Raw genomic sequence first — 13,988 nt, 5'->3', positions numbered from 1 at the left:
CCACAACATTCCCTTAAGCCAGAGCCTAATCCAGTGCAGGACCCGAACTCTCTTCAGTTCTGTGAAAGGTGAGAAAGGTAAGCAAGGTGCAGAAGAAAAACTGGAAACCAGCAGAGGCTGGTTCATGAGATTTAAGGTAATAAACTTTCTCTATAACATAAAAGTGCATGGTGATGGAGCAAGTGCTGTTGTAGAAGCTGCAGCCAGTTATCCAGAAGATCTAGCTAATACCGTTTTTGAAGGTGGCTTCTCGAAACAACAGATTTTCAATGTAGACAAAACATCCTTTATTGGAAGAAGATGCCTTCTAGGACTTTCATAGCTGCAGAAGAGAAGTCAGTGCCTGATTTCAAAGTATCAAAGAACAGGCTGACTCTCTTGTGAGGGGCCAACGTAGCTCGTGACTTTTAAGTTGAAGCCAGTGCTCACTGTCTGTTTAAAAAATCCTAGGGACCTTTAGAATTATGCTAAATTCACTCTGCCTGTGCTTTATAAATGAAACAGCAAAGCCTGGATGACAGCACATCTGTTTATAGCATGGTTTACTGAATATTTTAACTACTGCTCAGAAAAAAAAAGATTCCTTTCAAATGATTACTGCTCAAGGACACTGCACCTGGTCTCCCAAGAACTCTGATGGAAATGTACAAGGAGCTCAGTGTTATTCTCATGCCTACTAACACAATGACCATTCTGCAGCCCATGGATCAAGGAGTAATTTAGACTTTCAAGCCTTATTATTTAAGAAATATTTTTGTAAGGCTATAGCTGCCATGAATAGTGCTTCTTATGATAGATCTGAGCAAAGCAAATTAAAAAACTTCTGGAAAGGTTTCACCATTCTAGATGTCATTAAGAACACTTACAGTTCCTAGGAGGAAGTTAAAATAGCAGCATTAACAGGAGTTTGGAAGAAGTTGATTCCAACCCTCATGGATGACTTTGGGAGGTTCAAGACTTCATTGAAGGAAGTAACTGCAGATGCGGTAGAAACAGCAAGAGAACTGGAATAAGGAGTGAAGCCTGAAGATGGAATTGAATTGCTGTAATCTCATGATAAAATTTTAGTGGATGATGAGTTCCTTCTTATAAATGAACAAAACAAGTGGTTTCTTGAGATGGAATCTACTCTTGGTAAAGGTTCTTGAACACTGTTGAAATGACAACAAAGAATTTAGAATATTACATTAACTTAGTTGCTAAAACAGTGGCTTTAAAGGGTTTGAGAGAATCAGCTCCAATTTTGAAGAAGCTTTACTGTGGGTAAAATGTTATCAAACAGCATCCCATGCTACAGAGAAATCTTTCATGAAAGGAAGAGTCGATTGATGCAGCAAACTTCATTATTGTCTTATTTTAAGAAATTGTCACAGCCATCCAACCTCCAGCAAGTACTACCCTGATCAGTCAGCAGTCATCAACATCAGCAGAGAAGACCCTCCACCAGCCAGAAGATTACAACTTGCTTAATTCTCAGATGATTGTTAGCATTTTTGGCAATAAGGTGTATTTAAATTAAAATGTGTACATTTTTTAGATATAATATTGCACACTTAATAGACTACAGTATAATGAAACATAATTTTATATGTACTAGGAAACTAGATGATTCATGTGACTTGCATTATTGCCGTGTTTGCTTTACTGCAGTAGTCTGGAACTAACCCATAATATCTCTGAGGTATGGCTGTATATGTAGCTAAATATTGCAAGGTCTTTAACCAAGGTACTTTATCTCCACATCAGCTTGAAGAACACCTATGGATGTATACATCCTGAAAGAATTTTAATACTGACATTTATTAAAGCATTTAAAAATGTTCAAGAGACACAATTTTACTTCCAAATTTTCATTATAGATTTTCAGAGGTCCTCATTTTACCTTTCAAATACTTCAGCTATTTTAAACAGAAGATATTCAGTATGTCGTATGAATTTTATATTCTGAAACATCTCAAGTCTATTTTAAGGAGAATTTTTGTGTTTTCAGAATCTGTAAGAGAGCTGTCTTCCATCCAAGTTTTGATGAGGACCAAACATTTCTGTTTAGGTTCATTGTAAATGAAAAATATAGATACTTCTGGTGTAGGACAGATTTTGGCCAGCTTCCCCTATCTTCTCTGCAGTTTATGGCCAACTTGTAAGAGATGCAATGCCTCATTACCTCTGTCACTCCTATTTTAAAAAATTAGGAATACGTTGATATTAGTGAAAATATTGCAGGGCTGGCATTATAAAACTTATATTCATAGATTACCTAAATTACCACTGGGCAATTCTGTTCAGCCTACCACCCCCCATTACTATGTTCAAGCCACTGAGATTTTGCTTTCATTGCTCTTTTAACTTACAGTCTTTAAATTTCCCCTTATTTGAGGTAGTTTCTCCAGATCTTTCCATCAAGCTTCTTTATTGCTGTTATTTTTTCTAATTCAGAACAATTTTGCCTTTTTCAAACGCTGCCAATCTTGAATCCCCATGCCAGTCATGTCATATTATTTTGAAAAATTATTTGTGCCTGTTAACAAATGCTTTTGTGGGTCACATTTGGTGATGGTAATATGAACTTTCAAATCATATCTGGATCTAAAGTGATAATTTATTGGTATAATTAATGAAGTTTAATGTACACAAGAGTTCTTTTATTTGCTTATAGATAATTATTAATTTTCTGAATCTCACCTATATTTTATAACAGAATATTTATCAGGATTTGGGACACTTTGTTTTATTTCTTAATCAGATTTAATTGGCTTACCTTGGTTTGGCCTCTCTTTGATTTGATCCTAACTCAAATTTAATGTCAGTTTATTGAGCCTTGAGCCAACATTTTATTGTATGCATTAATACAGTGAGACAGATTTCAGAACTTAATATGTTTTGTATTCAGAGTTCTGGGGTAGAAGTTGGGCCTCAGGGATGTATAAAACTTTGTATGTAGGTACATGTGTGAATTTTTCTGGAGAGATAATTTAGATTTCATTAGATTTGCATATTTCCTACCTTTGTTTGTTAATGGTACATTCTTAGACAGCGCTAGATTACAAGTCACTGATTTTCTCTTCAACCATCTCTATTCAACCACTTAAGACATCTTTAAAAAAAAAACCGACAATGACTACATGCTATATTTGTAAGGTTTCCAGTTGAGTCACTTTCTTTTTTTTTCTTTTCTTTTTGTTTTTTTGAGACAGAGTGTCACCCTGTCACCCAGGTTGGAGTGCAGTGGCTCAATTTTGGCTCACTGCAACCTTTGCCTCTCGGTTCAAGTGATTCTCCTTCCTCGGCCTCCTGAGTAGCTGGGTGTGCACCACCACCCCCAGCTAATTTTTTTATATTTTTAGTAGAGACAGAGCTTCGACATGTTGGCTAGGCTGGTCAACTCCTGACCTCAAGTGATCCACCCACCTCAGCCTCCCAAAGTGCTGGGATTGTAGGCATGAATCACTGTGTCTGGCCTCCAGTTAGCTGATACACTTTCATATTTTTCTGTTCTGTTCTTTGCTTCATGGATATTATTTCTTCTTTCATGTCTTTGAGGATTTCAGTATAGTTCTTTTTTAAAGTTCTTTTCGTATTAAAAAAAAAAAAAACAAAAAAAAACCCTGTGATTTCTCCGGATTGAATTCTTGTATTTGGTCTTATGTGGCTCTCAATTTCCTCTAGTGCATTTTGAGTATTTTTTGGCACTAGTCTTACTGTGCCTGTTTCCCCCTTAGAAGCCCATGTGGGTTTTATGGTTGTCACAGCCCTGCTCCCACAGGGTACATTGCTTTGAACTGAGTTAGTAACTGGCAACCACAAATCATCCTCATCTGTAAGGAGTTGGGATTCCTTCTTCTGGATTCTGTTACCAGTTTGTGAGTTGGTAAAAGATATTAGCCTTTTGTTTGCCATATTGGCTGCAAATATTTTCCAAGTATTATATTGTTTTCAATTTTCGACAATAAATTTTTTATATTAAGTGTTAAGTTTTATCAAATTATAGAAAAAACTTTCTCCTATGATTTTTTTCATAACCATTATGATTAGCATTATCTCCAAACCAAAGATTTGATGTATATTCATTCATATTTTCTTCTAGTTTTTTTTGTTGTTTTTGTTTTTGCATTTAGGCTTTTAATTTACCTGGTATGATCATTAATCTAAGTTATCATACACACAGAAGAAACCCAGAAATCCAGTTCTATTTTTATGCATTTTAAATTTCAACCATTAATTTATTCACTTTTAGTGCACATGAACTAGGGATTTAGTTTTAGGAATTTTTTTCTAGGATTTTTTTTTTACACCCCATCAGTCTTTTACTGTGTGTATCAGAGATAACAAATTAGCAGCCCTACATGTACTTGATTGGAACAGGAGATTTTGTTTGTTTGTTTTTTTTTAATAATTTGAATTACTTGCCAATATTAGAACGATTTTATTATTGAATCTGGATTTCTGCCTTCTTCTGGACAATCAGAAGAGCTGCCCACGTTGCCACATTGGTCTTACATTCTTATACGGCACTGCAGTTTCCTGGATGGAGTAGTAGGCATTTTGACCTTAGCTATCTTTTATCATCCTGCTTACCCTGTGTTCTTGTACCAATCTGTTTACCTTTACCCTGCCTACTTGGCTCCTGACGGCATCTGAGTTTGTACCTCCTCCAGCTGTTGCCTGCTTTATATTTCTATGGTGAACATTTTCCTCTTAATCTCCTGCCATTGTATACCTTTATGTGGAGCATTAGGAGAATTTGGTAGGATATGGTGGCAACATTCATATTTTCAGATATAAGAAAAGCTACATTGTAGCTGTTCTATGCTCAAAGCTTTGGGTAACATTATTCCTACTTGTCATTGGGCTGTAACTGTGCAAACCGCACTGCACTAACCGGCTAAAATTCAAATAATTAAGAAAAAGTGAAAACCCTACTTCTTTTTGGTGAAAACCAAGAATAAAATATGGTTCAGATATTTTAGGATTATGAAAGCTGTTCTCTGTGAGCTACTTACTCGAGTTGGGTGAATTAATTTTTCTCAGGCAGCTATGTTCCATTTATATTTCCCTTGGTAATCTAATTGACTAAATGACACCTTTTGTGAGATTGATAAGCAATTTAGTGCTTGCAAGGACTAGTTTACTTTCAGCTGTCATACATAGCTTACAGGAGGCATTGGGGAATTTGGAAAAGTCTAGAAGTTTTTTGTTTGTTTTTTTGCAGGCCAGTGTATTTCTTTATAGCTTCTGCAAGCAGAGGTAGAAACAGATTATTTTCTGGGAGCTCTGTTTCTTTGTTTAATAATTACTATTCAACATTAATGAATGTTATTGAACATGTGTGATATGCCTACTTCTCTCTTGGGTATCATGTGATACAGAGGAGTATAAGACATATCCCTTAAAAGTGATACAGAATCACTGGACAGCAAATACCACGTCTGAGAAATGGAATACATGAATAGGGCTTCTCTATAACAATAATGGGATTTGATAGGACACAGTGGAAGTTTATAATTTTACCTTTTAGGGGAGAAGGGAGATCGGGGAGTAGCAGAATTCAGCTGAATGGGATAAGATTGAGGAGCAGAGACATGGTTAGTAGAGAAAAGAGACTTTTTGGAGCAATTGACTTCATTGCTTTATGGCAAAGACCACGGTTACTTTTGTACCAACCTGATACAATGAAAGAGAAGCAATGGTTTGGGAGGCAGGGTGGAGGCATTCATAGTGATAGACAACACTTCAATTGAACCTACAGTTGAGTTAGCTGAGGAAGCTGCAGAGTGAGGGGTTGCTAGCTTTAGGTATGAGGAGTTGGTGAGGGGATGGACATTGTTACATATGCTGAGGTGGTGTAATAAAGAGACAGAGTAGATATATGTGAGATAAAAAGAGAATGATGTTATGCTGGCTTCAGTAGTACATATACTAAAATGGATGATGTTTAATACACAACATAACACAGGACTGAATCCTAAAGATAGGACCTTTCATTAATTTCAGACTGTAGCGCAAGAGGCCAGGAAGAGAATAGAGCTGGGCCAAGCATAAACTAGATAGAAGAAGCAGAGATCTCCACAGACATTTTGATCCATCAAGAAAGAGTTCTAGATAAGTTAGTGCCATATAGCTGTAGTTTAGTCAGATTATATCCAATGCTAAATAGGCCAGAACAATGGGATGCTGTGCCCAGACTTTATGGGCTTAAACACTAAGGATAATTATGAGTGAGTAGAGTCAATGAATTTATTCCATTCAGATGTCCTTGCTTTTTTGAGAATCACCCTTAAGACACCCAGGCAGCCTACATCAGTTTTAAAAGGCTTGCTAGTCTTAAAAGACTTGCCATGGTTCACCCAAGGATTTCTAGTAGTGACATGAGGGTGGTAGTTCAGTCAAAAAAAAAGACTTTTTGCATTGTTTCTGAGGTTGGAGTCCCTTTTGACTGAGAGGACCCTCATCTCTGACTCTGATGTCCTTATCTTCAGTGCCCCTTTACCCTTAGGGACCAAGGCAGAGATAAGTTGCCCACGTTTGGATGTTGCCCAGTTTTAGTATGTAGGCATGGGGATCTCCTTTATGGAGGATGGTAACCACTGTTGGATGCTGCAGGAAGGCATAGGAGGAGAAGGAAATTAATTTTTTCATTGAGTGAAAGGCATAGCTAGGAAAGAAAGTTTTTGAGCTTTCTAGAATCCTTAAACCTGGACCTTTGTCTAATAAGTAATAAAATGTGAAAATGTTTGATTTGAAAATATATGTATTGCTTAAATGCTACATGCTCACTTAGCGCAGAGGAGTATTGGTGATAGATAACGGCATGAATGTCTTCCTTTTTTTTTAATTTCCTTTTTGCAGTAGGAAAATATGTCTCATTGTGCTTATCCTATACATTATTTAGTATTCTAGTCATTTATAAAACTATACTTTTGTTGGGTTTTACTTTTTTATTTTTATTTTTTGTAGAGACAGGGTTTCCTTATGTCCAGGCTGGACTTAAACTCCTGAGCTCAAGTGATCCTCTTGCCTCAGCCTCCCAAAGTGCTGGGATTACAAATGTGAGCCACTGTGCCTGGCCTGGGTTTTAAATTCTTTTAAAATATACTTTATTTAGATTCACCAGTTATTAGAATTTGGTCCATGGATTCCTGGTGGTCCTTAAGATACTTTTAGGGGGTCAGCGAGGACAAAACTATTTTTATAATAATAATAAGACATTATTTGCCTTTTCCACTGGGCTAACATTTACATGCAAAAGCAATGGTGAGTAACACTGTATGGCCAGTATAAATCAAGGCAGTTGCAACTAAAAAAATTTTTTTAAAGGCAGTTTCACATAAGAATGTTCATGCTGAATAGTAAAAATTATTAATTGTATTTAATCTCAACTGAGTATATATCTTTTTAATATTCTGTGTAACAAAAATGGGAGGTATGCATGAGGCACTTTTGCTGCCTATTAAAGTAAGTCAACCAAAGAAAAGCATTTGCATGACTGTTTAAGCTGTGAGCTAAAGTAGCCACTTTCCTCCACAGAACACCATTTTTTCTTGAAGAATGATTGAAGGACAGACTATCATTTTCATTCTTGGTGTGGACAAACATTTTCTTGCATATAAACAAGTAAACTTGTCACATAGAATACAACTGACATTATTTACTGCTAATCATAAAATTCAAGCTTTCAAGCAAAAATAGAACATTTGGAAAACTCATATATATTATCAGTTGCTTGGCAGAGCACACAGTAGGATAATGAACTTCATTTTCCCAGGCTTTTTTTTTTTTTTTTTTTTNTTGAGATGGAGTCTTGTTCCGTTGCCCAGGCTGGAGTGTAGTGGCACGATCTTGGCTCACTGCAACCTCTGCCTCCTGGGTTCTCCTGCCTCAGTCTCTGGAGTAGCTGGGATTATAGGCGCCCACCACAACACCCAGCTAATTTAGAGACAGGGTTTCACCATGTTGGCTAGGCTGTTCTTAAATTCCTGACTTCAAGTCATCCACCCGCCTTGGCCTCCAAAGTGCTGGGATTATAGGCATGAGCCACGGGGCCTAGCCTCCCAGTTTGTTTTTATCTGTTACATTCTCTGTGAGGTAAACCTTGTATGCAAACCTGCACATGCTTAAAAGTATACAACCAGATGAGTTTTTACCTATATCTATATGGCTTTGAAAGCATTATTGCCTTCAAGATGCTGAACTTTCCATTACCCCCAAAGTTTCCTTATGTCCCTTGCCAATCAATGCTTAAATACTTTTTTAAGAGGATGGGGGTGATATTAAGTAATGTGTTTTTAATGTTGCTGGAAAGGACGTGATTTCTTTTTTATGGCTGTGTAGTATTCCATGGTATATATGTACCCCATTTTCTTAATCCAGTTCACTATTGATGTGTACCTAAATTGATTCCATGTCTTTGCTGTTATGAATAGTAAGCATAGTGATGAAAATAAGAGTGCATGTGTCTTTTAGGTAGAACAATTTATTTTCCTTTGGGTATATACCCAGTAATGGGATTTCTGGGTTGAATGGTAACTCTGTTTTAAACTCTTTGAGAAATCTCCAAACTGTTTTCCACAGTGGCAAAACTAATTACATTCTCATTAAAAGTATGTAAGTGTTGCCTTTTCTCTGCAGCCTTAGCAGCATCTCTTGTTTTTTGACTTTTTATTAATAGGTATTCTGACTGGTGTGAGATGATATCTCATTACAGTTTTGATTTGCATTTCTCTGATGATTAATGATGTGGAGCATTTTTCATATGTTTGTTGGTCACTTGTATGTCTGCTTTTGAGAACTATCTGTTCCTGTCCTTTACGCATTTTTAGTGATTTTTTTTTTAACATGTTGTTTTAAGTTCCCTATAGATTCTGGAAATCAGACCTTTGTTGGATGCACAGTTTGCAAATACTTCCTCTCATTTTGTAGATTGCCTGTTTACTCTGTTGATAGTTTCTTTTGCTATGCGGAAGCTCTTTAAGGTCCCACCTGTCAATTTTGTTTTTGTTACAGTTACATTTGGGGACTTAGCCAAAATTCTTTGTCAAGGCCATGTTGAGAATGATATTTCCTAGGTTTTCTTCTAGGATTTTTATAGTATACGTGTTACTACAAAGTCATGCATGGAGGAAAGATCCATTAAGAGTTCAAGATAGATCAAAAGATCTGAATGTAGAGTATAAAAGGTTCCGGCTGGGCGCAGTGGCTCATGCCCCTAATCCTAGCACTTTGGGAGGCTGAGGTGGGTGGATCACGAGGTCAAGAGATCGAGACACCATCCTGGCCAACATGGTGAAACCCTGTCTCTATTAAAAATACAAAAATTAGCTGGGCATGGTGGCGCATGCCTGTAGTCCCAGCTACTCAGGAAGCTGAGGCAGGAGAATTGCTTGAACCTGGGAGGTGGAGGTTACAGTGAGCTGAGATTGAGCCACTGCACTACAGCCTGGCGGGAGTGAGACTGTCTCAAAAAAAAAAATTTTTTTTTCTTTGGTATGTTTTAAGATTCTACATTGCAACTAAACTTAAAGAAACTGTATCTTGTCGAGTTTTGGTATAGTATCAAAGAATATCCACGATTATTTTAATTAATTAAATGTTTATGAATATAACCCACATAAACTAAAGCTCTAGGTGGGTGGGTAGGGGTGTTGCCAGTCATTTTGAAGAGTATAAAACGATCCTGAGGTCAAAAATATTTGAAAAAAAAAAACCCTCTGCTTTAGGTCATGGGCCCATGGAAACCATGAAAAAATGTAATATGCAGACAGTTAATTTAATTTTGATCAGTATTTTCAACAAATTAATTTTGGTGGCTATTAAGCTATCTTGATGTCAAATATGAACTGTTTTGATAACTCTCTAATTTTTTTCTCCCTCCTTCTTTAATTTCCATTTGAGCATTGTTGGGGTAAAAATGTAACAAGTATAAAAATACCCCAGACAGACAGGAGCGTATCTATGTGAAATGACTCATTTAAAAATCATTATTATGTGAAGTAGATATTATGTAATATAGGAATGTCTCTTTTATGATAGGCAGGACCAAAACATTTTTCTTTTCTTTTTTTTTTTTGCACAGGCTGACAGGGATATGATTAAGAAAATTTCATCTCTACTTAGACCGATTAAGATGAATTTATTTCAAGCATTTTTGAAGAGGGAACATTTGAAAAAATAGTTTATTATCTGAGAGAACTATACGCTTATTTTTTCATTTGATAACTTAGCAGTTAGAAATTTTCTACAAGAATTATGGAGTAACTTATTTAACAAGTGCTGACTACAGATATTTCCTTATTTATTTTATGACATACAAATTGAGTGACCATATAACTTACCATCTAAATGGTACACTTGTAAGTATAAAAGGGGATCTATTAGTTACTAGGCTGGGATAAAAGAAGAAAATCAAGACTCTCCTGGCTTAACTGGGACTTAGGTCACCCAACCTAAAAAAGTATAACGTTTTTGAAAAAGTGGAACCTTTGACATGCTAAATACTGTATTTTAATTGCCAGTCTGGTTTCTTTTTGTATCCTAAATGCCTTCTTTATATGTTTCTTTGATGAAACATGCCTTCTAAAAAGAAAATGTTTAAAATTTGTTATATACCACTAATAAAAATGAAAAGCAACAAATAATTGAAACTCTTAGCCTATTTATTTACATCTGCCTAAGTTAGACAAAGCTTTGGGATAAGTAACTGAGAAAATTAATCTTAGTGATGGCTCACTATATTTTAACTGGTATATCAGCTATTAATTTGGATGCTAACACAAAGTGGCAGCTGTGGCTCAGGCTATTTTGAAAATCCAACCATCTGTTGGCCTGGTTTCAAACCTTATGATTTATGTTAGACACTTAGGAACCCTGCATATTAAAGGGGCAGTGCTAAGTGGTAAATTTAACTATCTGAAAAATTAGGCATCACTACTAAAATGATGCAGTAGTAATTTATTTCATGAGTTATTTGTGGAGCCTTCAGTTTGAAGTTTATTCTTAAAAATATGAAGGTAAATACTGAATTCCAAATAAACAGGAAAAATAAAACCATGTGAATGAAATTCTTAGAGTGCAGAGTCTGATCAAAGCCATTAACATAATTATGAATTATTAGTTGCCAAAAGTTATGTCTAACTAGTCCATGACATTGCCTCATTAACTCTGAACACACTTTTCGCCACATTAATCAATGTTTATTATTGTTTTAAAAGTGCTTAGCACAGTGCTTGGCATATAGTTTTATGAAAACGTTACTGGCTGGGCAGTGGCTCACGCCTGCAATCCCAGAACCTTGGGAGGCCGAGGTCGGGAGTTAAAACCCAGCCTGGCCAACATGGCAAAACCCTGTCTCTACTAAAAATATGAAAAAAATCAGCCAGGTAATCACAGCTACTTGGGTGGCTGAGGCAGGAAAGTTGCTTGAACCTGGGAGGCAGAGGTTGCATGAGCCGAGATCACCCCGCGACACTTCAGTTTGGGGGACAACGCGAGACTCTGTCTCGAAAAAAGAAAATATTACTTGTTCATATCAATAGCAGTGCTAGTCATATAGAATACTTATTGCAGTGGTATTCTTTCTTAACATCAGAACATCAGTTTTCTAGTTATTAAAGATTTGCATTATTCCTAATACTTTCCTTAAATTGGTATGGGATCAACACTGGTGCATGTCAAAAGTAAAGATGCTTATATGTGTGTGTAAATATAATTTATATATTTATATGATATTTTATATTGTGTATATATGATTTGTGTATATAAATACATAGGTGAATATTAAAAATTTGGTTTAATTTTTTTGACTAGAAAAACAAAGTTGGCAAATCTATATAACATAGTGCTATTTTTTTAAAAACTTGCTAATGTGGTGAAATTACAATAGGCAGACTTATACAACTCATTAAATTCTTCTCCATTGCAGTGAAACATGGAGGAATTGGAGAGAATGTAGAATAGTAGAAAGAGACAGAGAAGGAAAGAGCTCAAACTGCAGAGGAAAACATAGTGACCAGAAGTTCCAGACAGAACTTGTTCTAATGGTCACTGCCACTTCCCACTTTCCAGCTGCCCAACTGTTTGCACATTTTTAATGACTTGAAACCCAGTTACCACATCTATAAAATAGAGATAAGCATAGTTGTTACTTCATGAGGACTGAATGAGATAATGCATGAAAATCTCTTAGCATCATGCCTGGCACATCCTCAATGTTCACTAACTGGTGCCTATTATTATTGTTGTAGAATTGCTGCAAATTGTATACAGAATTCTTAAGCCCAGGACAAACAAGGCTCAAGAGTGACTTATGGTAGGGTTAGTCTAAAATAAATAAAACGTCTATTTCTTCTTAATCTTAATACACTATTCTAGGCATTAGGAAAAACCTTGAACTCTAAAGGATTGTTAAGACACTGGAACAAGGTGCTAAGGGATTTGTAAAATATCTTGACTATCTTTTAAGATGGAAGAGAGTATCATTTATGAAGTTATCTAATCTGGAGGTCTAAATCACCTCATGAAGTTTCTTTTGTCATTAGAATTCATGAAACCCCTACTTTGCATTAAATTTTAGTTTTTGTCCCAGCAAGACCTTGCTTACTATTGCATCTCGCATTAATTGGAAGGGAGGTAATACAATTCTCAATCTCCAGCTCTGTTTTAAAATCCAATTCAATTTCATCCTTTTTTGTTATATAGTTACTCTTAAAATATGAATGGGGGTAGTGAAGTATGATGAGTGAGTAAACCGGTCTTGGTTGTCACACTGGCAGACTGAATTTAGGATTCGTTGGTATTGCCTGAGTTACCAGTTCATTCATAGCTCCCTCTTGGTATGTGAATCGTTATTAACTACTGTGCACATAAAGGCTTTCCTTTACTTTAAAACTTCTTCAGTCCAATTTTGGTTACTATAATTTATTTGTGCAATTTATTGAACAGCTATTTATTGAGGCTACCAAGTGCCAAGCATTATGCTGTGTATTAAAGATCAAAGATGGACAAACGCAGCCATGGTCTCAGAGTTTATTTTCTAGTGGGAAGTCATGCAAACAAACAATTACAATTTAAAGTGATAATGACTGTAATGATGCTAATGGGAACCAAGTGAGGGTGCTTTTAATGCTGCCAGGGATTGTCAGGACAGGCTGCACAGAAGAGGAAAGTTTTGAACTGAAAATGAGAATGTTCAGTGTGGAGGGAGGCAAATGAGAGATTTTCCAGGCCAAGGAAGCTGCATAAGAGTCTGTGCAGGGACGTGTAAATAATTCACTCTGCACATGAATAACTTATCTTTAAGCAATTCAGATCTCATTTTGTAGGGATGGGAGCCATCAACATTTTTGGAGCTGGAAATGACATGATCAGATTTGTGCTTAAGAAAAGACACTCTACTGGTACGGTATAAGCATGATGCAATGGCTGAATCAGCAAGACCAGTAAGTATACAGGAGTGGCAGTCTAGAGCGGTCATGATAATTGCCTGCACTTGGCGTTTGCAGTGGGTGGTGATGGAGAAGGTGGGGTGCATTGCAGATCTCGGTAGGCAGGAGAATCAGTATTTTAAGGTTTGGGGTGGATTTTGAAAAACAGAAGAGAACCCTAGGTTGGCTCCCATATTTGGGGTTTAGACAACTAGGTAGACAATAGTGCCCTACACCAATGTACAGGATAAAAAAGAAAACAGATTTTGGTGACAAGATGATGAGTTCAGTTTTGAGCACATGAAAGCAGCTGTGACCCAATCAAGGGGCTTGTTGAGAGAGGTCCAGAACATAGATTGTGGTACACACACATAAAGACACACACACACACACACACACACGAGAGACAAACGATTCAGTGGCATTAGGTTAGTAGTTCAAGCAATGGGTATGAATGAAAGGGCAGAAGAGTACCTGGGAAACCTAGAACTTCAGATTTGCTTTGCAGCTAGTTACCTGAGATATGTATTGTACAGAAAGGACGGAGACCTTAAACAAGAGGCTATGGCAGAG

General features: G+C 36.5%; 1 protein-coding gene across 3 annotated transcripts in view; it reads left to right on the top strand.

Moving 5' to 3' along the window:
* AKAP7 (A-kinase anchoring protein 7) overlaps window positions 1-13,988 on the top strand; it is a 142,484-nt gene that overhangs the window by 86,074 nt on the left and 42,422 nt on the right. Inside the window, exon 8 of one of the 3 annotated variants that reach the window (XM_037740200.1) lies at window positions 10,070-11,183. The exons of the other annotated variants lie outside the window; for them this stretch is intronic. Coding sequence (XP_037596128.1) covers window positions 10,070-10,074 — 5 coding nt within the window. The 3' untranslated portion in view covers window positions 10,075-11,183. Of the gene's footprint in view, window positions 1-10,069; window positions 11,184-13,988 lie in introns of those variants that run through there. 3 annotated transcript variants of the gene reach the window in all.

This window comes from Cebus imitator, unplaced genomic scaffold (assembly GCF_001604975.1).
Source record: "Cebus imitator isolate Cc_AM_T3 unplaced genomic scaffold, Cebus_imitator-1.0 Scaffold81, whole genome shotgun sequence".
Lineage (NCBI taxonomy): Eukaryota > Metazoa > Chordata > Mammalia > Primates > Cebidae > Cebus > Cebus imitator.
This window is presented reverse-complemented; position numbering and strand designations above follow the sequence as displayed.